This window comes from Pleurodeles waltl, chromosome 6 (genome assembly GCF_031143425.1).
Source record: "Pleurodeles waltl isolate 20211129_DDA chromosome 6, aPleWal1.hap1.20221129, whole genome shotgun sequence".
NCBI lineage: Eukaryota > Metazoa > Chordata > Amphibia > Caudata > Salamandridae > Pleurodeles > Pleurodeles waltl.
In genome coordinates, this window is record NC_090445.1 from 140,140,987 (window position 1) to 140,168,491 (window position 27,505).

Genomic DNA, 27,505 nt, shown 5'->3' on the forward strand with positions numbered 1-27,505 from the left:
AACGTGTCATGCTTGCAAGCAGTAATAAAGTTTATTAGAAATTCAAGTACAGGGAAGTGCAAAAAAACAGCGCCCAGCATTTTAGATAAATTGGTTACACCGACGGCTTGGAGCCAAAGGCCATTATTTCTCTTGAATATAGACAGACTCCGCCCTCAACTTCTAGACTGTCGCCATTTGTAACAGCCCGTTTATGTCCTTAGCCGCCATAATGTGGTGACGTCATTTATAACTGCCGCTTACATCGGCTCTTCTACCTCCTTCACGCTTTCCGAGACCACTTCTCCGTCGACGACCTCTTGAACAATTGTGTGGATCTTCCTTGTTTTGTGTTGTCCTGAAATAAAATTAAAAAATGCACGAGATGAGGAAAAGTTTATGTTCATCTGTATTTACAGAATTTGCTTTGGCCTTTTACACCCAGTGGCGGGTCTTGTGGCCTTTCCTTTGGGGATAAAGTTACCCACGTATGCAGGCTGTGTATGACCTTGCGTGGGCCCTCGCTTAGCCTTCGCCATGCACACGGCTGCCAAGGCTTCAGTCTGCTTATGTGTGCCATTTCTCTGTTTGGAATGTGCTTATGCGTGAGGTTTCGAAGTCTCAAGTGTGACACTTTGAATGACGCTGTATTGAAAATTTGGCCAATGACCCAAGCAGTGAAATTTCATCGACTGGAAGCAGGTTTTTTTCCGTCCTGGAAAATTACTGCTCCTTAGCTGAGGACTTGCCTTAACAACAACAGAAGTGGTGGATGGCAGCAGTCCCAGCCCTCCTGGTACCTCCGAAACTTGGGACTGCTGCTTTCCCTCAACGAGGGAAGGCAGCAGTCCCAACCCGCCAGGAACCTCCGAGGCTTTACCTGTCGGAGCTGCTTTTTAAAAAAATGTTTGGTGCGTGCATGTATGAATGTAAGTGTATTTTTATTAATGATTGTTGTGAATGCTTGTGTGAGTGCGCGTGTGAATGAATGGGTGTGACTGAGGTGTATGTGTGCATGTGTAACCCCCCCTCTCCTGACCCTCTTCCTGTAAAACTACCTACCGCCACTGGATAGCATGCTGAGCCAGGAGAAGCTTTCTGCAGGCCTTCCCTGCAGAGAGCATCTGCATAGAGTCAGGAGGGACAAACGTCCAAATGTGACAGACAGTTCTGTGTGTGGGGGGCACTCTGTGACTACAAAGCTGAACTGCAAGCTGCCTCTCAGAGAAGATCAGAGTTCACTTCAGCACTTCAGTGTATGGTGTGGTCGGGGGACTTTGAGGAGAGTTCCTATTCTTTGGCAGGTACTGACACTAATAGTCACAACACACAACCTAGTGTGAGCAGCAGCATGCATTAGGCCCAGAGCCCGTGCATCTACAATCCAGTACCCAAATGAAAAGGCCTTTGAAAGGGGGCTCTCAGGCTGTCAGTTGAGCTCAAATATGAATGACTTATTTCTGAACTTGTGGTAATGTGCAAAATATTCTAATTTGCGTTAGATTCACTCTAAATGCGTGGCACCTGGCAGGGCTGCATGCAGGCAATGTCTCATCATTTGGGTAATTATATGGGGGCAGTACCATTCCCGTGAGGCGGTTCTAACCATGCACTTCCATTTTCTCTGTTTAGGCGCCCCACCGAAAAGTGAGCACTTTGTGATCTTCAGGGGAGGGCAGATACTCTTTGGTAGCATATGGCAAGAGGAAAGGCAGTTTGTTCCCTGCACCTTTATTCGCCCTGGCCTGCAATCTCTTCCCACCCCCTCAATCCCCTTTTTAATTGGGCTCAGTCTTTTAGGTATAAAATGAAAGTAACTATTCTTGATGGAGATATGTTGCCAATTTGTGGACTGAAAGCTGTTCGCAGATTTGTGGCTGGCTTTAAGCAGAGTTGGCCTGTCGGTACCCTCCCTTTAAGTTCCAGGGTTGCTCGCATGGCTACATTCTCTTTGTAGAGAGGGATGTGTGCGGGCTAAATCTCAGGTAGCTCTCACTGAGCCTGTACATAACAGGCCTGATTCACAAAGAAAGTTGGAAGAGTACAGGTAGCGATCTCAGCATCCTTCTGGACATACTGTGCCTATTGAATGCAGTCAGACCTTCCCTGGAGTACACTGTGAAAGCTGTGTCAGGCGCAGGTTCCCAGGCGTACTTCTGTGAACCTCATGTGACATTCCCAGTAGTCTCCTGTTCCCACTGAGCAGAGTTCTCCATAGGGAGATTACGATCTCCTGTGAAAATGCATCTTTTTCTCTTCTTGGATTTTTCCCCCTGGAGAAGGCTTTTCCCCCTAGTCACCCAACAAATACATATGCGATCGATTCCCTTCTCACCCTGGAAGGGATATATGTCAGACCTTAGAAGGCCCAGTTTACCCCTCCATGAGTGATGCACTTGTGGCAGAGATCTCCACATATGTAAATAGGCTTACACCTACCAGGTATCCCATGGAGAATTCTTGACAGGCATAAGTAAGATGAAGTGAGTGTATGTTTACAACCAAATTTACCTTTGTTAATAGGCCTCGATATGTTTATGGTAAGAATCATGCTCCCAGTTTTGTTTATCCCACAACACATGTGGCCAGTTGCGGCCTAACTCTTCTGAACCTTGAGTATATCAGATTTAGCAAAGGTCTTTCACAGCCAAGTGCACAGACTAAAGAAGCAGACTTTCTGAAGTCCTGTCCATTCCACTTCTTCAGTTTTCTTTGAAAGATTTATACCTAATCCCTGCACACACGAGACTTTTTTTGGGTGGGGAAGGGGGGCAGTGTGAACGTTATGCTTTTCTTTTAATATAGAATTATTTGTCCTCAATTCAAGTATAATAGTTATACTTAATATTTCGGGAGGGATTTGCCTGAGAAAAAGCCATAGGCAAGGCATAATTTGCACCCAGCTCAGAATCAAGATTGAGAATAAAAATTCGCACCCGCTTTCCGATTTACCATGGGACACAGAACTGCTAAGCATATCTTATGCAGACTTCTTAGACATAAATAGGGCATATGTAACATTTTCTCAATAGTCGTATTTTCTATATGAATGTAGCAAAGTAAAAATCTTTGTAAACTTTAAAGTATTGCACGTTTTACCGTACACCTTTTTGCGAAGATGGAAAAACGCTTTGCCAATTTAAACACCAGTAGACTCTCTTCACCGCTGAACCAGAGTACGCAAACGTGTGACTGAGCAAATTGTCATTATAGGTAGGCCGAGCTACTTCTGGCAAATGTAAAGCTGGCCATTTTGCGCAACGCCACTGCCATTGCCCATCTAACATCAGACACCATGCCCTATTCAGAAACGTACCCGAATAACCCGTCATCCCTACCTGGGCCTCTTTCTATACATAGCCACCACAGACAAGCGCCTCTTCCACTCCTTTAATGGGAGTGGGGGTGTAATAAGCACCTGGTTAGTGAGTCAGTGGACTAATGTATCCACTCCAGTGATCTGTGTTTGACCTCATGGTCCCAGGTTCGAATCACGATTCACTCAGTCTTTGATCCTGCCAACGTTGATAAAAATGAGTGCCCCTGAGCCTGGTAAAATGAACATCTGTTTTTGCAGCGCCAAGAGACCTAAGACTTGGGTGAATGTGTGCTTTACAAATGCACATTATATTACTAATTTGAACACCTGTGCAGCGGGCCTGTAACTGCAGGTGTCATAAATAGTGATGAAATGACAGGTATGTTATTTACCTATGATGGCAAAATAATTTGAGAAATTCCTGTTCCCATTCCCATAACTTCAAACGTATAGTCGACCTGGGATATTTTTTCCTAGCAAGTAGAATGGAATAAAGCTGGGAGAAATGCAAAAAAACCCATGAAATATAGCATCAGCAGTAAACTGAAACTCGGGGACCCTATGGAAGACTATTACCTGTTAAACTGCAAAATAAGATGTAGTACCCAACATCTTGGAAGTATTTAAGCTCAAAGCCGATGGACAGGGCTTTTGCAGTCTATGAGTTACAGCACGAGCGTCAACATGGGTCTGGGACCTGAAATTTCATGTTTATGAAGTTTGATTGATTGAAAGAAAGAAACGTTTATGATATAACTCATAGTCTTAAAAAATCTTGCCATTTAGTTATGGAATATAGCACGTAGATATTGAGTCATTAACAAATGACGTAACATTTATAGCCATTGATCAATATTCAGTTGCTTGCTAGATTGTTTTTGGCTACCTGGTCTTCCATGAAGCAGTGGTTTGGGCTGCTTCTGGGCATTTCTCTTACTTAACCCAGCTATAGAAGAGACAGAAAAGTCAATGGAAGATAAAATACGAGACTGGGTCAGCTTAAATCTATTTTCAACAAGATTTACCTCTGCTTTGTTGGGATCCAGATTGTGATCCGCCACCTGAACTCTCCGGTGAATTCAGTGAAACTCTGAAACAGAAAACAGAACGTGACTTTATGGTTTTCTCAAGTACTGCAGTCACTAGTTTCGTCAATGAATGTTGTTTCCCTTCTCAAAATACAAATGTCCATCAAGGACAGAGGACACCACAATGATAAACTGTAGGCTTACCCTCCATCGCCTTCCAAGAGCCGTCGGTAGGTCTCGATCTCCATCTCCAGCAGTGTCTTGACATCCAGAAGTTTTTCATAGTCCAGGCACTGATTGGCAATCTCACTGCGGATGGCCCCGAGCTGCTCTTCCAGTGCACTGATCTTGGCTTGAAGCTGGGAGAGCTGCTGGCAATAACCCCCTTCTGTTTCTAACAGCGTGTCTTCAAGTGATCGTTTCTGTCACAAATGGCAAAAAGGAACAAGTAGTGATTTGGAAGAACTAAAAAAGATAATGGAGATAAGGACTGGAAAGGAAGAGCAGGCAGTGGAAAGGAGTGCTATGAATAGCACTGAAGAACAAAGGCGGCTACGTTGGAAGGCAGGATAAGGGAAAAACAAAGAATAAAAAACAACACTTTAAAAGGATGATGAAGCAAAGGTAAGAAAAGCATAGGAGTATTCTGAGACATATTTGAGTAAGATAGACAATTAGTCATACATTTGTCCCCATTGACTATGTTTTTGTGTTTTTTAGCACTCTGCTTAATGACGCAAGCTTCAGCCTATTGACCCAGCAGCTATGTGCATACTGGCACACGTATTTAGGGGCAGATTTTCTTCAGCTTCCTCACAGCCTGGCACTCAGTCTTTCTTACAGTAGCAGCTAGGAGTATAGGTTCTAGGGCAGCCCACTTGCCCAGCTGTTATGATTTATGACCTAGAAGCTGCCTCATTTGTGTCCAGCAGATGCCCAAGGAAGTCCGCACTCTCTGCTTTAACTCCCCAGCCACCCAGGCCCTGTCTCTCTTGCAGGGTGGCTGTGAGCAAGAGTCCACAGTGCCTAGTCATACACCACAGAAGGACCAGTCCAACAGAAAGCCACAGGAACTCCTGATGTATCCCCAAACTCTCTACTGTGCCTGGGAGAGAGTTAAGGAAAGTCCATGAGGTCCATGAGTGCACCCTCCAAGGCTCTTAAAGGTGATTACAGTGGTGGGTGTACATCCCTTGTCCTTAACAGGCTTCCTATCAGCTTTAACTGCCTACGTAGGGGCTTCTGAAGCGAAGTCATGATTTATGTGGTTTGTGAGTGTTAGACTTTTCATCCTTGGTCTGGTCTCCCTTAACTTTTTGCCTCTGTTCCCCAGGTTGTTGATGTGTGCTGGACTCTAATTTTACTGTTTTTGTTACTCTGGGCACTTTACCACTGCTAACCAGTGCTAAAGTGCAAGTGCTCCTGTTTAAAATGTGTACGTAATTGGTTCTCCATGATTGGCATATTTGTTTTACTGTTAAGTCCCTAGTAAAGTGCACTAGAGGTGCCCAGGGCCTGTAGATCAAATGTTACTAGTGGGCCTGCAGCACTGGTTGTGCCACCCACACAAGTAACCCTGTAATCATGTCTCAGACCTGCCACTGCAGTGTCTGTGTGTGTATTTTTACACTGTAAATTTGACTTGGCAAGTGTACCCACTTGCCAGGCCTAAACCTTCCCTTTTCATACATGACAGACACCCCTAAGGTAGGCCCTAGGTAGCCCCAAGGGCAGGGTGCAGTGTATGGTTAAGGCAGGACATATAGTAATGTGTTTTATATGTCCTGACAGTGAAATACTGCCAATTTCGTTTTTCACTGTTGCAAGGCCTGTCTCTCTCATAGGATAATATGGGGGCTACCTTTAAATGTGATTAAAGTGTAGATTCCCCTAGAGAGTAGATGGAAATGTGGAGTTTGGGGTCCCTGAACTCACAATTAAAAAATACATCTTTTAGTAAAGTTGATTTTAAGATTGTGCGTTTAAAAATGCCACTTTTAGAAAGTGAGCATTTCCTTGCTTAAACCATTCTGTGACTCTGCCTCGTTTGTGGATTCCCTGTCTGGGTCAGTTTGACAGTTGGGTTGTTTTTCACCTCGCCCTAGACAGGGACACAAAGGGAGCTGGGGTGTAACCTGCATTTCCTGATTAGCCATGTCTGCTAGGAGGGAGGGGTGGAGTGGTCACTCTTATCTGAAAGGACTGTGCCTGCCTCTGACAATGCAGACTCCAACCCCCTGGTGTGTGTCTGAGGCCTTGCCTGGGCAAGGCAGGATTTCACAAGTAGGTATGAGTCCCCTTTGAAGAAAGGTGACTTCAAAGATTAAAACGGGTATAAGAAGGGCACCCCAAATCTACAGACTTTAGAAACACTTCGGGAACCAAGAGGAACCTCTGCCTGGAGAAGAGCTGATAGCTGAGGAAGAAGTGCTGCCCTGCCTGTGACTGTGCTTTGTGGAGCTTTTCTGCAGTGCTGCTTCTGCCAGAGTAAGAGGGCAAAGATTGGACTTTGTGTGCCTTCCATCTTGTGAAGAAATCTCCAAGGGCTTGATTTAGAACTTGCCTCCTGTTGTTTGAAGTCTCAGGGACAGCAAAGACTTCTCTCTGCCAGCACCTGGAGTCTCTGGAGAGACTCCTGCTCTGACAAGTGGTGCCCTATCCAGACCCTGGGCCCTTGAAAGGAAAGCTGGTGGAAATCCAAGGAAATTGACTTCGGACGACTCCGGACCGACGCCGCTGCTGAATCCAGTGACGCCGCCTGCACCTGACGCCATGACCTTCGCTGGAACGCGACGCTCTTCGCAGGCCCGACGCCGCTGCAGCCCCGCTGAAGTCCGCGGCTCCGTGGAAGTCGCCGCACCTCGTCGTGACCGACGCCGCTCGAAGCGCGTGGACTCAACGTTTCGCACAGACACCGCGATCCCCGACTTCGCGCATCAGCTTGTTTTCACTCTTCACCAAAGGTACTGTACTTGGGGGTCTACACGACTCTGTGTCCGGCGCCGCTGGTATCGGCTTGTTGGGAATGACTTCATCACGACGCCGTGTTAACATCTCATTGAAGCATTTTTATTTCTAAGCGCTATTTTTGAGTTTATTCTTTAAAAATTAATAACTTGACTTGTGTATGTCGGATCTTTGTCGTTTTGGTCTTGTTTTGTTTAGATAAATATTTCCTACTTTTCTAAACTGGTGTTGTGTCATTTTGTAATGTTTTTCATTAAGTTACTGTGTGTGTTGGTACAAATACTTACACCTAGCACTCTGAAGTTAAGCCTACTGCTCTGCCAAGCTACCAAGGGGGTAAGCAGGGGTTAGCTGAGGGTGATTCTCTTTTACCCTGACTAGAGTGAGGGTCCTTGCTAGAACAGGGGGTAACCTGACTGTCAACCAAAGACCCCATTTCTAACATTGGTGATCAGCGGTTGAGATTTGGACTTGTATTTGTACTTGACATACAGTAATTAAGTGTTCACTACTGTTTGAGTTCAGACCACTACGTGACCACATACTGCTAGTCTTGTGAGTTTTGTTTTTTCTATTTGGACTGTTTTTGCTCTGCATTCAGTTTCTTTTTTCGCTGATCCGGTGATTGACTTTTCTGGAACTTCATTTGAGAACTTGCTTTTCTGCATTTGGAACTTTGCACTCTTTTTAACCTTTCATCATGTCTCTACTTGGAGATGCATCAGTTGAAGCTGTTTTTGACCTGAAGCAATTGGATAGTTATAACAAGGCTCAGCTAAGGCAGTTTTGTAACAATTTTGGTTGTCCCATTAAGAGCTCTTCCAAGAGGGATGAGCTGAAAAAGGCGCTGGTAGCCTGGGTGACAACCAGAAGCACTGGAGGGCACACTGAGGATGAGGAGGAGGATGAGGATGAGGAGGGAGAGCAATCAGTACATAATGGTATAGTAGGGGGACCTGTTATTCCCAGGGAAAGAGTCTCTAGGGCAAGTAGCAGTGTATCCTCCAAGGGTCTGACACCTGAAGAGTTATAGGACAGACAGGCAGAGAGGGAGTACCAATTGGAGCTGAAAAAGCTCAGTCTAGAGATGGAACAGAGAAGGCTGGCTATTGAGGAAAGGAAGTTAGCAATGGCTCATGAGCTCAGTTTTAAAGAGATAGATCAGAGGAGTCAATCCAGTAGGGATGGTGGCAGCAATCCTACAGTGCAGCCTGAGAGAAGGGTACACATCCCAAAAGACCTTGTGAGGGATTATAAGAGGGAGGATGATATCTACTTGTGGTTCAAGGGTTATGAGTCAGCTCTCCACATGAACCTGGTCCCTGAAGTCATTGGGGGGCAACCCTGTGGAAGCATTTTGAGGCAGAGGGGAGGGACACATTGACAGCCTTAGGGGATGCTCAGAGTCTCACCTACCCTGTCATGAAGGAGGCCTTACTCACCAGGTATGGTCTCACCTCTGAGCAGTACAAGGAGAAGTTTAGATCCTACAAAAGAAAGGAATCCCAAACATGGTTGGAATGTGTTGATTCTTTTTGCAGGTCACTGGATGGTTGGGTGAAGGGCAGTAAGGTAAACACGTATGAGGGGCTTTACAATTGAATTGCTTGGGAGCACTTGTACAGTTTATGTTTTCCAGAGCTGCACCAGCACCTCATTGACAGCAAGCTGACTGACCCCAGGAAGCTTGCGCAGGAAGCGGACCGCTGGGAGAGCACCAGGGTCCAAAAGAGGTATGGGGGAGACCACGCCAAGGGTGGGCAGGGTCCCTCTCAGAAGAAAGGGGGGGGTAAGGGCAACCAGGGGGGGTTTTCTAAAGGGCCCCAAACTGATTCCCAGGGTAAGGATTCCCAACCCCTAAGTGAAAAGAAGCCATGGTTGTCCAAAGGGAAGTCAGTGGCAGGTGGTCCCCCACGTAATTGTTATGCATGTGACCAGGTGGGTCATGTGAGGGGGGACCCCAAATACCCCAAAAGTACACCGGCACCCACTGGTGCACCGTCCCAGGGTTTGGTCAGTGTAGCGCTTGGGGAGGAGTTGGTTTCAGGTGGGTGGGAACCAGCAGAAATGACCCTTGTCTCACTAGGGGACAGTGAGATGGTCCAGAGAAACCTAGTGCCTGATAACACTAAGAAGTACAGGCAATGGGTGACCATCAATGGACAGAGGGTGGAGGCTCTGAGAGACACAGGAGCCAGTGTGACTACAGTGAGGAGTCACCTGGTGTCTGAAGATCAGATTGATCCCCGGGTACTTCACCAAGTAGTTGCAGTAGACAACTCTGAGCGCCTCTGCAGAGTGGCGCAGGTTCCCTTTGAATGGGGGGGGTCTCAGGTTCCTGGAAAGTAGCTGTGAGTCCAACCATGCCTGTTGATTGTTTGCTAGGCAACGACCTGGAGGATTCCCCTTGGAAGGAGGTGGAACACAGGTCTCACTTGGAGATGTTGGGTCTGCCTGGGTGGGTATGCGTATCCACCCGGTCTATGGCAGCCAATCAGGGTAGTCAAGAGCCCCTGGAGCCTGAAACAGTGGCCCAGGGGACCGCCAAGAAGAGGAAGGGCAGGGGGCACGGGAAAACCGGCCCCAGAAGTTCCCACGGTCCGGGAGGAGGCAGAGCCTGAGGGTGATGCCCCGGAGGCTACAGGGGAACAGGTGGCTGAACTGGGGGAGGTCCCTGAGCTGTCGCAGTGGCAGCAGGAAGGGGGGCCCACCAGGGAAGCATTCTGTGCAGCACAGAAGTCATGCCCTACTTTGGAGGGTTTGCGGCAGGCGGCAGACCAGGCGGCTGGCAAGGAGCCTGGATCACACCTGATTTATTGGGAGGATGACCTCCTGTACAGCGAGCCTAAGATTCCTGAGCTTGGGTCAGCCCGTGTGCTGGTGGTACCCCAGTGCTTCAGGGCCTTCCTATTGGGGTTGGCTCATGATGTGCCATTAGCTGGACATTTGGGGCAGGACAAGACCATTAAGAGGCTTGTCACCCACTTTTACTGGCCCCTAATGCGCAGGCACTCAGATGCACATTGCAGGTCTTGTCAGACTTGTCAGGCAAGTGGCAAGAGTGGGAGGAAATGTAAAGCTTCCCCTCCAGCCTTTGCCTGTTTTCAGTACTCCCTTTGAACGGGTAGGAATTGACATTGTGGGGCCTCTGGATCCCAAGACAGCCATGGGCAACAGGTTCATCCTGGTCTTGGTGGACCATGCCACACGGTACCCAGAAGCCATTCCTCTAAGGACGGTCCCTGCCCCCGTGGTGGGACGTGCCTTGATGGGAGTTTTTACCCGCATGGGGTTCCCCAAGGCAGTGGTATCTGATAGAGGTACAAACTTCATATCCACTTATAGGAAGTCTCTGTGGAAGGTGTGTGGGGTAACCTACAAGTTCACCACCCCTTACCACCCCCAAAGTAATGGTCTGGTTGAGAGATTCAACCGCACCTTGAAAGGCATGATTCAGGGCCTGTCAGAGCCCCTGAGGCGTAAGTGGGACGTCCTCTTGCCATGCCTTCTGTTCACTTACAGGGAGGTGCCTCAAAAGGGACTTGGCTTTAGCCCCTTTGAGCTCATCTATGGCCACCCTGTGAGGGGACTGCTCAGTCTGGTGAAGGAGACTTTGGAGAAAGCTCCTAGTAAACCACCCCAGGATGTATTTAGCTACATGCTGGCACTAAGAAACCAGACTGCCCGCTTCAGGAGTCTCACTCAGGAGAACTTGGAAGCAAGCCAGGAGGATATGAAACGGTGGTACGACCAGAATGCCACTCTGGTTGAGTTTCAGCCTGGACAAAAAGTGTGGGTCAGGGCACCAGTGGAGCCTAGGGCTCTCCAAGATAAGTGGACTGGGCCTTTTGAGGTGGTGGAAAGAAAGAGCGAGGTCATCTCTCTGGTAGACTTGCAATCCCCCAGGAACCCTTTGAGGGTCCTACATGTCAACCGCCTCAAACCACACTTTGAGCGAACTGAGCTATCCATGCACCTAGCGACAGATGACGGGGTGGAGGAAGAGAGTGAGCCTCTTCCTGGCCTCATGTCTGCAGGAGAGAAAGATGGGTCTGTGGAGGGAGTGATCCTCTCCCCCTCCCTGACTGAGGAACAGGAGAGGGACTGTCGCCACGTGTTGGGACAGTTCGCCTCGCTGTTTTCTCTGATCCCAGGAGTCACACACCTGTGCACACATGATGTGGACACTGGGGACAGTACGCCTGTTAAACATAAGGTTTACAGGGTGACTGACAGGGTCAGGGCTTGCATTAGGGAGGAAGTCTCCAAAATGTTAACCCTAGGGGTTATTGAGCACTCCAGCAGTCCTTGGGCCAGCCCAGTGGTATTGGTCCCAAAGGCTGCTGCTCTTGGTGCCACTCCAGAACTTAGGTTCTGTGTGGACTACCGGGGTCTCAGTGCGGTCAGCAAGACTGACGCACACCCCATCCCCCGAGCTGATGAGCTCATTGATCGGTTAGGGGCTGCCAAGTACCTCAGTACGTTTGATTTAACATCTGGGTACTGGCCTTAACTGAGGGGGCAAAGGAGAGGTCAGCATTTTCTACCCCAGATGGGCACTTCCACTTCAACGTGATGCCCTTTGGGATGAAGAATGCCCCTGCCACCTTTCAGAGGTTGGTCAACCAGGTGTTGGCAGGACTGGATGAGTTCAGTGCTGCCTACCTGGATGACATTGCTGTGTTTAGTTCCACATGGGAGGAACACCTGCAACACCTCTGGAGAGTGTTAGAGGCCCTGCAGAAGGCAGGCCTCACTATTAAGACGAGCAAGTGCCAAATAGGGCAGGGTTCTGTGGTGTACTTAGGACACCAGATGGGGAGTGGCCAGGTGGCACCCCTACAACCTAAGATTGACATGATTCTGGCTCGGGAGCCTCCCAAGACCCAGACTGAAGTGAGAGCCTTTTTAGGTCTCACAGGATATTACAGGAGGTTTGTTAAGGGATATGGTACCATTGTTACCCCCTTAACTGAGTTGACTTCTAAGAAGCAACCCAAGAAAGTAATCTGGACAGAGGCTTGCCAGAACGCTTTTGATGCCCTGAAGGCTGCCATGTGCACAGCACCTGTGATGAAGGCACCTGACTACTCCAAGGAGTTTGTTGTGCAAACAGACGCCCCAGAGCATGGTATTGGAGCAGTACTCTCACAGCTTAACGAAGAGGGCCTAGATCAACCCGTAGCCTTCATTAGCAGGAGGTTACTACCCAGGGAAAGTTGGTGGAGTGCCATAGAACGCGAATCGTTTGCTGTGGTCTGGGTACTGAAGAAGCTAAGACCCTACTTGTTTGGGACTCACTTCCGAGTTCAGACCGACCACAGGCACCTCAGATGGTTAATGCAGATGAGGGGTGAGAATCCAAAACTGTTGAGGTGGTCCATTTCCCTACAGGGGATGTACTTTACGGTGGAACACCGTCCTACTACAGAACACGCCAATGCTGATGGTCTGTCCAGGTTCTTCCACCTTAGTGATGAGAACTCCCATGAGGTTGGGTAGTTGCTCCCCACTTTTAGCTGGGGGGGACACGTGTTAGACTTTTCATCCTTGGCGTGGTCTCCCTTAACTTTTTCCCTCTGTTCTCCAGGTTGTTGATGTGTGCTGGACTCTAATTTTACTGTTTTTGTTACTCTGGGCACTTTACCACTGCTAACCAGTGCTAAAGTGCAAGTGCTCCTGTTTAAAATGTGTTCGTAATTGGTTCTCCATGATTGGCATATTTGTTTTACTGTTAAGTCCCTAGTAAAGTGCACTAGAGGTGCCCAGGGCCTGTAGATCAAATGTTACTAGTGGGCCTGCAGCACTGGTTGTGCCACCCACACAAGTAACCCTGTAATCATGTCTCAGACCTGCCACTGCAGTGTCTGTGTTTGTATTTTTACACTGTAAATTCGACTTGGCAAGTGTACCCACTTGCCAGGCCTAGACTTTCCCTTTTCTTACATATCAGACACCCCTAAGGTAGGCCCTAGGTAGCCCCAAGGGCAGGGTGCAGTGTATGGTGAAGGCAGGACATATAGTAATGTGTTTTATATGTCCTGACAATGAAATACTTCCAATTTCGTTTTTCACTGTTGCAAGGCCTGTCTCTCTCATAGGATAATATGGGGGCTACCTTTAAATGTGATTGAAGTGTAGATTCCCCTAGAGAGTAGATGGAAATGTGGAGTTTGGGGTCCCTGAACTCACAATTTAAAAATACATCTTTTAGTAAAGTTGATTTTAAGATTGTGCGTTTAAAAATGCCTCTTTTCTTCACAAGACTAAAATATATTTTCACAACTCTTTTGTCTCACCCTGGAAACAGAGCATCTGTGATTTCAAATTCCCTTCACAATCCTTCCTTCTTTTCTTTCTCTCTCTGCCATTATTTTCCCATTCATCTGAGTTTTTTTAAATCTATTTTACTTGGGTCTCATGAATTTGTCCAGCCATCAGGGTATAGTTCTTCTTTACTGCACCCAGAAACTGCTAGGAGGAAAGAATAAATGGGGCATGGGAGGTGGAGGCTTTTTATTTCATTCCTGGTTGAGTAACAGGCCATCCTTGGAACTGGATTAGGGCAAAAGTGAACAACGACTGCTAACATGTTGTATTTCTATTTTCAACGAGACTTTGTGACAGCTAGGTCTATGAAGCATATCCTAGGACCCACAGCTACATCACATTGCTAAACATTGAGGGAGAAAAGTGTCAATATCAGTTTGAGTCACTTATGGTTTGTCACTAATCAGAGTTGGATTTGACCCTTTTACATGCCCTCTTGACCGTATCTTAGATTAAAGCTGAGTGGAACTTCTATCAGCCTGACAGAAGTCTTTGGAGAGAACTGTGTGTCTCTCTCTCTGTCTTGGACCTCAGGGACCTCCTGCTGTGTCTTGGACCTCTGGGACCTCCTACTCTGTATTGGGCCTCTGGGATTGAACAGCTGCTTCGTGTGTAGGACACCTAGCCACTGCTGATCCTGAAAGATGATGAGATCAGGTCCTAGCATTGAGACTGCTTGGTCTATGTGATTTAATTCCTGTAGCTGTATAGTTAAGAAAATCCTTGAAACAGAGGCAGTTTTGACTAGAAAAAAAGTTCAATGGATTAGATGAATTGGACACATTTACTGTCTGCTCATGTGAAACATCTCCTCTGTATATGTGCAGTGAAGAAAGCCGCATGGGCAAAAGTAACCCTTTTTGTAGCAGATGAATCCCAGGAACCAGTTTTTAATTGGACATGTTGTGGTAGACTTTTGCGTAGCTACTGAGAGCCTTCTTTCAACTGGAACACATGTTGTTATAGCACTATCCCTTAGATAAAGAACATTTTTAAATGATAGGACCTCCACTTTTAGAGGAAGTTGTCAAACCCACCCAAAAAGTTCTCACTTAGTGAACACATTTTAGCAGATTGTCTTGCTTGGGATTTTTGATTTCCAAGTTCACAGTTACTGTGGAGCTGCCAAAAAGGTGTATCTCATTGAGAACTTATGTGAGGAATATCTTGCTCCTGCAACTAAGGTCAGAAGAAAACCTCTTCACCATGGTGATCCTGCTACTTTTATCAAACTATGCTTCATCCAACTGTGGTTGTAAAACTGTGCAACAAGCTTATGATCCAAACTAGTGCACTCCAGAGAGTAGCAATGGTTTTTGACTTCCCATTTCTTTTTAGTGTATTTCTTACCATTTTTTTGTAATTCATTTTTCTTGAGGCATTTTAATTCTTTATTTTTTAACTGTGATGTTGCTTGTGGGCACGAATACCACATGCATGAGGAAAAACTTAGGGCCAGATATACAAGGCCCTAGCGCCTTCTTGTGCCACTAAAGTGGCTCAAGGAGGCAATTCTCGCTGCACCATATTTACAAAGAGCACAATGCATGCATAGTGATGCATAGTGCCACTTTGCAACTCCTTGCGCCACATTATGCCTGTGCCAGGAATAATGTATACAGGTGGGCGATCCGGCTTTTGGAGGCCATAAAAAAGATTTCAGTGCACCATTTTGGCAACTTTTTAACACCTGCTCAAAGCAGGCGTTAAAGTGACACATCCATTTTAATCAATGAGCCTCCTTGTTCTTTGCTGCACTATTGTCAAAATCTATGACGCTAGTGTAGCAAAGTCCCACAATAGCATAAAAAAGTTTTACGCTATTGGCCTAACGTGCCCCATGGTGTGCCGTATTGTAAATACAGTGCACCTATGGTGTCGTTAAGTGGAGCATGGGTGACGGAGGAAAACTGATGCATCAGCACTGATGCACCAGTTTTTTGTAAATATACCCCTTAATGCCTTAGCCAAGTATATTATATAACCAGGTATTAGACTGTTTTGTGTTTATAGAAGCCAAAATACAGTTCACATAAAAAAAATGGTCTCTCTTCTCTATACCTTACTGATTGCGCTTCCCATCCCTGACTTAGAAGGATAATTGAAATGCCAGAAGATTTAATACAGGGTGCCTCTTAGTGGACCCACCTTGAGTGTGTAAGTACTGGGGTGTGGAAGGGAGAATCAGAATAATGACGATTATCCATTTTTCAAGATGTTCTTCCTGCATGTCTACAGGGGACAGATTGGAACTGTATGGAAATTGAAGTTACAGATGCATCCAAAACCTGTAAGTAGCAATAATATTATATACGTAATCGTATAGCAAAATAAGTTGATCGTTTTCAAAACAGGAGCCTACACTGTTTTAATTTTTTGTACGAATACTGAACATAGAGTCTATGAGGGGTTTGGACTTCAAAATATTCACACTTGAAAACACAAGTCATCCATTCATACAGAGAAGGAAGAAATGAAAGTGGACTAAAACAGAGTCTTCAGTGCCTGCGAACAAATGCTGTTGGCTTATAAAAATGAGAGAAGAGGGTTCCGGGGGTAACGTTTAGCTGGAATGCAATGCGAAATAAATGGTTTTAAAGCAGATATTTCAGTCATTTCAAGCCAGGAACATGCTGATGTTTACATTTTTATATTTTTTACTTTTCCTTTTTAAACTTTGGAAACTGATGTAGATTATTTGCAATTTCAAATCTAGCGTCCATCGCTTGTTAAAATGAATTTGGGCATATACAATTAAGTCTGGTGAATCCCTTCTTTTTGAGAGTTTGAACACCAGGTGAGTGAGGGTAAATGGATGGATGGTATGGCATACTGAAAGAAGGTGCAGAGACATATATTAAATCAAGAACAAAATTAAAGTAAGCAAGGAAGGAGTTTTCAAATTTCAGAGCAGAGCGACAGCAGAAACTGGTGAGCACCATTTTGAAGCTGCAAGGCAGAAGGTGAGCATAGACAATTTTATTTTCGGTATAGTTCTCTGACTTCGGAGAGTGAAATTTCCTGTTCTGCTTTTAGAAACGTCATGGTAATTATGGACAAAATCTTTGAAATGTTATGTAATTACTTGAAAATGTGTTTTATGTGATAATATGTTATTTCTGCTGACTTGCTTTTTCGGCAAGTTAAGTTAAAAACCCTTAACATTTTTCAGTTAATTAGCTGAAAACAACTCTGAAGATTGGCTTTTTCGGGACAATTTTTCTTTCCAGAAGCTTAACTGAAAATTAATGTATAACTTTGGAATGCCAGAAAACTGCGAAATTCTGAATTTTTGCCTAGTTAGGTAAGCAGAATTCTAAAATTCACAAATCTCTGCTGTATATTGGAAAATCTAAACATAGTTTGGAAAAAACAAGAAATTAAATATTTGCCTAGGGAAAAAAATATTGTAATTGTAATATTTTTGCAACTGTCCTTCCTGCGAGAATTCGAAAGAACTATGAAACATTAAGTGGCCTTAGATAGCTAAAGCTACTTTTCACCTACCATGGCCAGGGCAGCCTGCAACTCTATCTCCAGGGCTTGGAAGGTGCGTTTGAGGTCGCTGATCTCGCTTTTGCTGGACTGCACCTCCTCTGCCCCATACAGGAGTTCCTGCTTCAGGCTCTTACACTGGGGAGAAAATACATAAAGATAAGGGAGTGTTCTAAACAACATCACAAGCCAATAATATATGGATAAAAATATACAGAAACTGATTAAAACACCATTTGTGCACCTAAGTTCAACTTGGCTGTACAAAGGCTTCATTCACGAGCTCTTTTAAAAAAAATAGTCGTGAATGGATGTACTCACAATTAATATTACACTAGCCATGGAAACTTGGCGAGGACCCCCAAACAAACGAGTTTGTGGATATTCACAGCTATTCTAACACACAACCTGACCTTGGAATTAGTCAATGATTAATTTCTGTGAAGATGGGTGGGACACACCCCTGTGCAGAGTGGGAATGTGTTGGCATCACCTGCAAAGCTTAAGGGAGTGTAGGGTAAAATGTTTCTCAATGGGAGAAATTAATTTCTGGGAGGAAAAAACAATGAAAACAAATGCACATTTAGGCCCTCATGACTACCCTGGCGGTCAAAGACTGCCGGCTGTTTTGGAGTTTTTACCGAAAACAGGCTGGTTGTACAAACTTGGGCATTACGACCGCGGCGGAAGCGCCACGGTCACACCGCCGGGACCGGCGGTTTCCCGCCACTTTTGTCCTGGCGGTTGTAATCCCCCAGGGCAGCGCTGCCCAGGGGATTACGAGTCCCCCTCCCGCCAGCCTTTTCATGGTTGTATGAACCGCCATGAAAAGGCTGGCGGAAAGGGGAGTCGCGGGGCCCCTGCACTGACCATGCCACTGCATGGGCAGTGCAGGGGCCCCCTGCCACGGCCCCATGGAGCTTTTCACTGTCTGCTATGCAGACAGTGAAAAGCGTGATGGGTGCAACTGCACCCATCGCACAGCCGCAACACCAGGTTTCCGCCCGCCGGCCCAGCGGGGATCTCAAAATAGACCCTGCGGGAGTGCTGCTGCATTGGCGGCCGCCCGGCGGTTTCAACTTGCGCCGCCCGCCAAAGTTGAGATGAGGGCCTTAGTTTTGTTAGGCACTTAGCTGTACATTAGTGAAGTGAAACTGATTATACCTAGTAAAAGTAAATAGTCAGTTCCAAGGTGTACTACTTCAGTTCTCGAGAATCCCTAAAATTGAATAAATTACATCAAATGTAGGTGAGAGCCTAAGGGTGTAGATTATCTCTGTTTTCATGCATTGGTTTTTACCGCCTATATATTTATGTCTGTTTTCGTGCATTGGTTTTTACCGCCTCAATGAACTGGCTTTCAGCTTCCATCCTGTTCTTCTCTGCCATTTTTTCATACTGAGCCCTCATTTCGTTCAGGACTTTCATCAGGTCGATTCCTGGGGCTGCATTCATTTCTACGCTCAGCTGGCCGCCCACTCCATGGTAGCCCTTCATCTCCTAGACATTGGGATACAAGGGTGAAAAGCTCAAATTATTCCCGTCCATTGTGCATTAAGATTTTGTTGTTTAACTTCAAATTGTGGTGTTTTTCATTAATGTTTGGATTGCCATCATTTTGATGTTTAGGACCATCACCAATACAACCCAATAAATGGTTAGAGAAACACAATCAATAAAATTGTACATTGTTATGCCTAAACCTGTCAACATTTTGTTAATTTCTTTATTTTTTTCATTTCTCACTAAGGGACTAAGCAGCTGTTTTTGGAACAGTTTTCAAATGTAGTCCCTTGTACAGCATTTTGGTATTTTTCCATCCACTAGGTCCTAAAAATGTATTAATGTGCCTTGTTTCTTTGACTTTTGTTTATGCTTTTTCTGTGGTGTATGTGATTGGCGTAGTGACAAAATGAATACACTAAGCTAACTGAACTAACTAAGTCCTAAAACGAAATAGCAGTATGCGAGGAAATATCAGAGTTGAAAGGTCTGGAAGAACTGGAGAGTTCATCACCAATGACCAATTGTGTTTTCATCTTTCTTAGCCAATTGTTTATTTTATCTTATTCTCTGTTGCTGTTTTCTGTTTCACTATACCTTAAGGGGCTCATATATCAAAAAGTCACGCAGCGCAGCAAGTCACCTTGCTGCACTGCGTAACAGGGAAAGGGCAGGAATGTTCCCTATCTAGCATTATACAACGCATTCCTGCCTTTTCCCAGCGCTGGCACACATTGTGCTGCCGACCGCTAATGCAGGCACTCTTGCACCATATTGACCTCTGCAATATTGCATATTGCACCAAAGGCACTCTTGCAACATAATTTCATATTGTTACGCCACACCTGGTGCAGTTGTGGTGCATTCCAAAGTCTACCACCTATGGTAAATCGGGGAATGTGTCAAAAAATGAATGGGTGTTGTATGGGAACACCCACGCACCACCCATGGAACGCCTCCTTGGGGCAGAGTAATGCAATGCAGCAATTTGAGCTGTTGCATTACTTTGGATTTATTAATCGCACTTTAAGTGTTGCATCACGCTTGCACCCCATTGCGTGGTGAAAAGCAACGCAACCCTTTAATAAATTGCCCCTAAGTGAATTAGGAGCTGACAGATGATTAAGTTGCCCTTGGAGCTGTTGTGAAAATGGCAGAATGTAATCACTTCTGAATGACAGAGAGGATCCTACAGATGAGCTTGTGCTTTTTTTATGGACAGAAATCTGCACTCCTTCCTCCTGAAATTAGCTCCCCGTACTGGAGCAAAAATAGGCCTAGGACCTCATTATATTTGGTCTAGTGTTCGTGATGATAAATCTGACTCTGCAGGGGAGGGAAATCATTGGGTGTGAGAAATAGCACACACATATGGGTTTGTGCCTGATAATGGGGATAACATGAGGGTTTTGGTGCTTACTACACTAAAATACACATGTCCCAGGAATTACTGGCATTTATCCCCCAATATATTTTTCAGGTTTGACCTGCCAAAAGTTATATGGGGAAAACTACAGGAGTGCTGTGTGAGCCACCAAATTCATAATTCTGTTATGTGTGGCAACAGTAGATATCACACATTCTAAAATTATCTGGGTCACTCGTAATGAGGGCCTCAGGGTGCGGGAAGGAATCCCTTGCTAAATGATGGAGAAAACAACTAATCAGAAGAGAATCCTTTGCTTCCTGTCCTGCCTTGGAAGTTACTCAGGAGGCCCTTGTTCTGAGCAACAAGATGACATTTGAGAATATTCAATAGCCTGTACTAAGAGAATACTGCAACATATGCTGGACCCCACAGATCGTTTGATGAGGCATTGCCCTCATTTCTTCAGCAAGGAGTGGCTGTTTATTGTTCATTCCTGAGGGGCCCCCTGGCACCAAGGTAGTTAGCTTGCTCATGCTTTTATCTATGAATGGCGAAACCAAGCTTGGTTCACTAATAGTTCTATTTTAGGTGATGACTCTACTGATGGGATTTAAAGGTCTACAATATTTCCCATAAATGACATTCAGCTTATATTAACCGTTTTTAGTCCTTGAGAATGAAATTGGAGAGATCTTATTTTTTTGAGGTCTTAACTAACCCTTGTAAATTTGTTTTTATGTAGCTAACATCCCAGATCTGTTTGAGAGAAGCCTGGTGTTGCAGAACATTAAACTGCTTCACTGAAAATATTTTCGGAGCCCTATACCAAACGACAGTTTGTTATTTTGGTATCCTGTGTATAATGTAATTTTGGTACCTCAGCTCCCTACCTTCTCTCTCATGTCTACCTGTGTTGGTATTGTAATGCGACTGCCTCCAGTGGCCTAGCTGCATCACGGATAGCAGCTTTCATCAAAAGTGCAGTTGTGTGGAAGGGGTTAGAAATACAATTCTATGGAATGGTCAGGATAAAACTGAGCCCCACAGAGCACAAACATACTAAATATTCGAAAGAGTTGTGATCCCAGTTAACAATGTATACAGTGTAACAATATATAGCAGATCCTGGCATCACACTGTCCTGCTACATATTAGGTGTCTAACATAGGTCCACACAACCTCTCTCAGAGCACAAAGGTGTGCTGGTCTCTGTTTTGGTTAGTGATTATATTGATTAATTTATTGATTTTGGCATTGTAGGTGACCCACCCTCCACCAATTGTCTTTGAGCTAGAATATACACATTGTCATTGGTCCTGGCCTTGATGATGACATAAATCAACAATCAGACAGTCCACACTAAACCTAGTTTGGAAGTTAGAAAAAAACTGAAAGTTTTAAAGACCGTTTTAAAGACTAATGGCCTGATTTATACTTTGGCAGACAGAGTCTGTATTGTTGCCATGGTGGAGTATTTTACTCCCACCATGGCAAGTGTACCACCAAACGTAGAGACACCCGCTGGCCCAGTGGACATCTTTTGCATTTCTAGGCACCATTATCATGGCAGTTCCTGTAAATGCATTGAAAGTTTGACGGGCAGCACTGTCACCATGAAGGAGTCATCCGTCAAACTTTCAGCATTTTTGATTTTCAAAATCAAAATCCCAAAGGGGGATTTTGCTTTTGAAAAAAAATAGGGGGGGGGGGGAGTTCTCCCACGGCATGGGGGGCATTTTGCAGTTTTCACTGCCCCTTACTCGAAGGTTTTAGCTGACAGTGATAGACAATGAAAACTGGCCATTTGTTCATCACCTCTAAATAGGGAAAGCAAACACACATTCAAAAGATGTATGCAGGCTACAAAGACAAAGTAGTCGCCATTGTCTACATACTGAAGTTACACCCATCTCTTAATAAGGCAGGCAGAACTTTGCTTTGGCATAGAGGATACTCTACTCTGGCGCCATTTTGATGGAGCACGCTCTCCAACATAGTCTAAATCAGGCACTAAGGGGCTGGGTCTTTAAATCACCATTGCAAAAGAGCATTTGAAGGTTTATTTGATTTGATGTCCACCTGTATCTGTGTATAGTGGAGCCCTAGAAATACTAGCAAGTCTGGAGATAGTCAGCCATGCATGAAGCTACACTAATGGCCCTGGCATAACCTCACTCCGAGTGACACTGTGCTGCCCATTCCTCAATTTGCAACTTCAAGGAACCACTTGGGACGCCTCAAAGCTGAGCGGTACAGCCTACCTCCTCATGGTTCTTCTTGAGGAAGGCCAGCTCCTCAGCAAGACTCTCCAGCTGCATCTCCAGATCTGACTTAGTAACGGTCAGCCCGTCCATGACTTTACGAAGACCATTGATATCAGCCTCCACATTCTGGTGCAGAAACTGCTCATTCTCTCCCCTGAGCACGAGTAAAGAAAAACAGGTGTCATTTTAACCAGGAGAGCACAAGGGTGCAATGAGGCATAAGGATAAATAGCCTGATTTAGAGTTTGGTGGATGGAGTGTACTTCCTCAGGATGGCAAAGGACATTACCTATGCCATCCTGAGGGACCGTCACCCACCAAATTTAGAGTTGTTCACCAATTCCACATTAACTCTGTACATTAACATGAATCACCATCACAGAGGTACTTATTAATGTATCAAAAGTTTGAAAGACAGTATTGTCATTCATGACGACCTGCAGTCAAACTTTTCAAAAGTTTTTTGTTCTTCAAAAAGAAACCCTCAAAGTGTTTTTTTTTAAATGTGATAAAAAGTAAAATAATTTAAAAAAACTAAGGACCCCTAAACCTAGGGAGTTTTCTCATTGTCTTTTTCTTGTCTCATACCACCAGATTTTCCAGCAGTGAACAAAGTAAAAATCCCTTTACACCATCCACCATAAATAGGCTAGGACAAATGGTGCATGGTGCTCTGGTTGCACCTTCTCTGTCTAGGCACAGTAGAAAGTATCCTGAAATATTCAGTTGACAGAGCTACTGGTGATTCTGCCGGCATAATACTAAAGAAGCACCTTTTGCTAATTTAGGGACTGGGGAGATTAGGACATTAAGTGGGTAGCTTTATATGTGATTTCCCTTACCTCCGGAACAAGACCTGCATTTGTTGAGAACAGTGAAAGTTCAGTATCTTGGCCCCTAATAGGGGTTTCAAATCATAAATAAAAATCGCTGCAAACCTATACTCTAGAGAAACTAGAGCATAGATCAACTAGTGGCTTGAGAACAGTATCTAAGAAAGCACTGTTTGTTGCTGGGGCAATAGACCAAGTCAAGGTAAATGCTAGATGTGTGAGAGAGAAAATATTGCAGAAGTTAGTCTTCCTTCAAATAATTGTCTTCTGCCACCATCCTAGAGACGTTTCGATTAATTTGGTGAGAACTGTAACTTCACCACCAGTGAGTTGCTTTCTATCTTACGGAATCGAACACGCAGCGCTGACACATTGTGTAGCAACATTTTCATTAAGAATAAATCCCATGTAGATTTTTCAAGCAGAATCTGATTTTTATTCTGATGTTTAGAGATCTTTACCACTCCTTGCATGTTTCTCACAATCTGTTTCCTTCTGAAAGTTGGAACTTAGACTGTTGATAAGCAAGTTTGCTATGCTTCCATAGAAGACAAAGGCTTATAGCCGAATTTACTCTGCAGCCAAAATCTAAACCGTGCACACAGTTATTAATTGTTGGTGAACAACATTCTGATTAGAATTTCTGTACTGCGTTATTTTTTCTTTCTTAAGAATCCCGTGTATTTTTTTAGCAGCAGAATCCATTTTGTATCAGTGAGTTAAAATGTCAGAATAGCTAACACACAAAGCCACAGAAGGTGTTTTATATTTTCTTTTGTTTGTAAAACATGCCACATAAATTGTTCAAACATGCTGCATTATTTGGTTTGGTTTGATCATGGTCACATAAATGTCACTCTCTACAATACTTTCAGCTGTGTTCAATAAAAGTTAAACAATTTGCTGTTATTATGTCATAGCTCAGAATTTTCATTGTTGAGGGCAGACACACTTTTCATTTGAACCCTTAGTTGAACTATTGACCTTTTAAATTAAAATAACTGTAAATGTGGGTAGACGCGAGAAGAGACGACCCCGCCAGGTCCCTCCGTGCCCACCATAAACAGAGTGCCCAACACTCACTTCAGTTTGAAGTCATCCGCTGCAAGCCTGGCATTGTCAATCTGCAAGACGACCCTGGCGTTGTCAACAGCAGCACCAATGATCTGGAAGGCAAGAGGATAATCAGTGCATGACTATGCATTCTGGTAGTCAAGGTATCACTGAGCACCTTTCACACTGAATATCAAACAATCCCATCCCATCTTGCGAGGTTAATAGAACTGTCCTGGGTGTCACCCAAAGTTGTGTCATGTCTGTCCCCATCGGTTTACTCAAAGAACATTTTTGGTACAATGATGGTTAAGAGGCCATGTCACCATTCTGCTTCCCACTTGTGTCCACATCTAAAGCGATACTTACATATGGTAGAAAATCAGCCCTTCTTGCAAAGGTGAGGGGTCACTATTGTATGGGCTATATCACATGATGAAAACATCCCATCCACTACATTGACCAACCACTACATCCTGTGCTATGTATATAAATATATAGGTACTTTACTTAACTCCCAATATAGGTGAAGTTAAGACTAGAAAAAATTGACCAACCTGACATTGTACAGGTAGGGGAATGTAATAATGAGTGTGATATTATTGTAAAAATCTGCACTTAAAAAAATCTACAGATCGTGATTCTGTGAATAAAGAATTTTGAGTCCTAACGGCAAATTTAACAGTTTGTCCACTGAAACGACATTTGGTTGTACAAAATCCTTTCTGAATCAGGCCCTTGATATTTATCTGGTTTAAGGAATTTTGGGTCCTTGGAAATTTCTAAAAAGACTGTGCTGATTGCCAGGTCTCTCTTCTCTTTCTTTTCGCCTGCAGGCCTTGATAGTCCCAAGGAAGAATATTCGTGTTAAGGGTCTCCTGTCTCGTACTGTTCACCTAATCCGGTTTCCATGTTCTGCTGGAAGTAAATTACAGAGTTCCATAACAAAACACCTTTACAGTTATACTTATAAATCGTTTACTCACAAACAGAACTCTCTAGAGAACCCCCTGACACCTTCATGTGTACATTTTGGCAACAAAGCCATATGTGAATAGTTGTGGAGCACTTGATTAGCTTCGTGATGCTGAGACAGAAAACACAAAAATCCAAATATTGCAAGATCTAGGTAATCCAGCAGCCGGGCCATAAAGTTCTGTAGCTCACAATGCCCTAATACCTCAACAGCATGCTCACCGCTCCACACCAACATACATCCTAAAGCTATTCAGATAAATCAGCTTAAACATAGCACACATTCACAAAATTCACAAAATTAACACCAAACTATAGCAATGGTGTCCAGAAAACAATATGCACAGGCTAGGCAGTGACATACCCAGTAAAATAAAGAAATACACTGCAGAGGTCCCTGTCTCGATCAAGCTCTTTTTGCTGTCATATTAACCAAGAGGACTGATTAAGAAACTAGACATTTAATGACTATCCACTAACCAAGGATAAACGCTGCCAAACAAGCCCACGCTCCCTTACGTGTGAATTAATCAAAAACATTCGAAGAGGACGAATGAATCATGAAACCACTACAGTTCCATACTAATTGTAAAATGCTCCACACAAAATCTCTTTACATAAAATAACACAACATTGGGTAATGCATCAGACCTGCTAAGACAGAGGTCCCTGATTTACAGACCCCATGTACTTAAATATGAAAGACTTTAGGTCTATATTGCTAAATTAAAAATGCTACAAAATATTTTTTACAAAAAAGGACACTACTTAACAAAAAACATTCAGACGTATAAATTGAAATAAGTAATAAATTGAAATTTATAAATTTCATTTTTCCAGGCAGTCACAAATAATCCAGTTCAATTATATTCAATCAGGGCACCTTATTTCCACTTTCCAAATAGTTAGTTATTTGACAAATGCAAACTGATTAACTCTAATTCACCTTTCTTGTGAGTGACGGGGCATGAAGCAGAAAGTGATGGTAGAAAAGTCCTGCCCGGCAAATCCAATCTGCTCATTTTCTGCCTCTGCCTTACAGACGGTCCATGCAAGGACTTGAACTTACTCCTTGCTTACTCTCTGGGCAAAGTTTTCACGTCATTAGTTCCACTTTAACAGCTAAATACAGAAATCCGCAACTGGAGAGTGGCCAGTGAGATTGTGTAAAGAGACTGTTAACACACTGAAATGTGTTTGACCCTTTCTTAAGTATTTTGTGATCCGTTCCAGCTATAAACAAACATTTTTTGTTGCAATCTGCAAATTGTGCCACAGATGGTTGACAATACATGAAAAAAAGGAAAATCATCTCAAAGGTGTAGACTAGGACAATTCCATTGGCACAGACTATATCCCTGTTAACTGCGTTAGAGTGCGCTGCTTCATGTTATGGGAGACAACAGGTTTAGGATTACAGGATAACTCTAGGCCAAATGGACACCCAGTTTCCAGTCCTGAGCCTTTTTTTTTTATTAAAGAATTCAGTGTATTCTGGGAGTTGTAGTTTTAGTTGGGTTCAATGTAACCAATTCAACTCCCCCTTAAAACTATGAAATGTGAAAGGATAGCCAACAACTGCAAAAAGGTTTTCCCCAGTGGTGTGAACTAATCTGCTAATCCTAATTCAACATAAAATGAGGCTTCAGAATTTCAAGGGAGCACTGAATCATGCTTACCCGATTTGTGAGATCCTCAATCTGCTTGTAGTATTTGCTGTAGTCGCTGGCTGCTGAGTCCCCAGCACCACCAAGGCGATTGTTCTCATACCACTCCTTGATTTTCCGCTCCAGGTCAGTGTTAGAGTCCTCCAGATCCCTCACCTTTTCTAGGTAGGAGGACAGGCGGGTGTTGAGGTTCTGCATTGTCTCCTTCTCCCCAGCAGAGAGAAGGGGATCCCTTCCACCACTGACACCTGCTCCACCACCGAATCCATTAACCACATCACCAGCATTGACAGAGCTAAAGTTCATTCCACTTCCCACCTGGCTATAATGGATCCCTGGTGCCACACTGAAGCTGTTGCTAACAACTCCACTACTACTTACAAAACCACCACCACCACCACCGCCACCACCCACCACACTGGATACACTGCTCCGTCGGAATTTGATGCTTTGGTAAGCCATGATTTTCAGCCAAGCAACAAGCTCCTACTAAAAAGGCTGGCAATCAAAAATCTATCCCAGCCTTTTATACAGAGTTCAGTGGGTGTTCCGTTTCTGAGGCCTGTCCTCAGGAGTGGGCAAACATCAACACCTGCACCAATTTCTGCGCATTGGGAGTTCCCTTTCTTAGGAAGATTCTATTCGCTTGAGTTGTTGGCGCCCCCAGGGCTGTTTACCATCCATTGACGATGGTCGGATGTGAAAGGGGTGGAGTGGGAGAGG

At 44.5% G+C, this 27,505-nt stretch overlaps 1 protein-coding gene across 1 annotated transcript; it reads right to left on the reverse strand.

Moving 5' to 3' along the window:
- On the reverse strand, positions 1–27,292 carry LOC138299382 (keratin, type I cytoskeletal 12-like). Its single transcript, XM_069237609.1, has 8 exons — positions 26,795–27,292; positions 24,171–24,253; positions 22,252–22,408; positions 18,460–18,618; positions 17,131–17,256; positions 4,531–4,748; positions 4,324–4,388; positions 1–337 (listed from the first exon to the last, which is right to left on the reverse strand). Exons 1-8 carry the CDS (start codon positions 27,242–27,244, stop codon positions 240–242), a joined length of 1,356 nt encoding a protein of 451 aa, XP_069093710.1. The 5' UTR covers positions 27,245–27,292; the 3' UTR covers positions 1–239.
- Between the last annotated feature and the right edge of the window lie 213 nt (positions 27,293–27,505).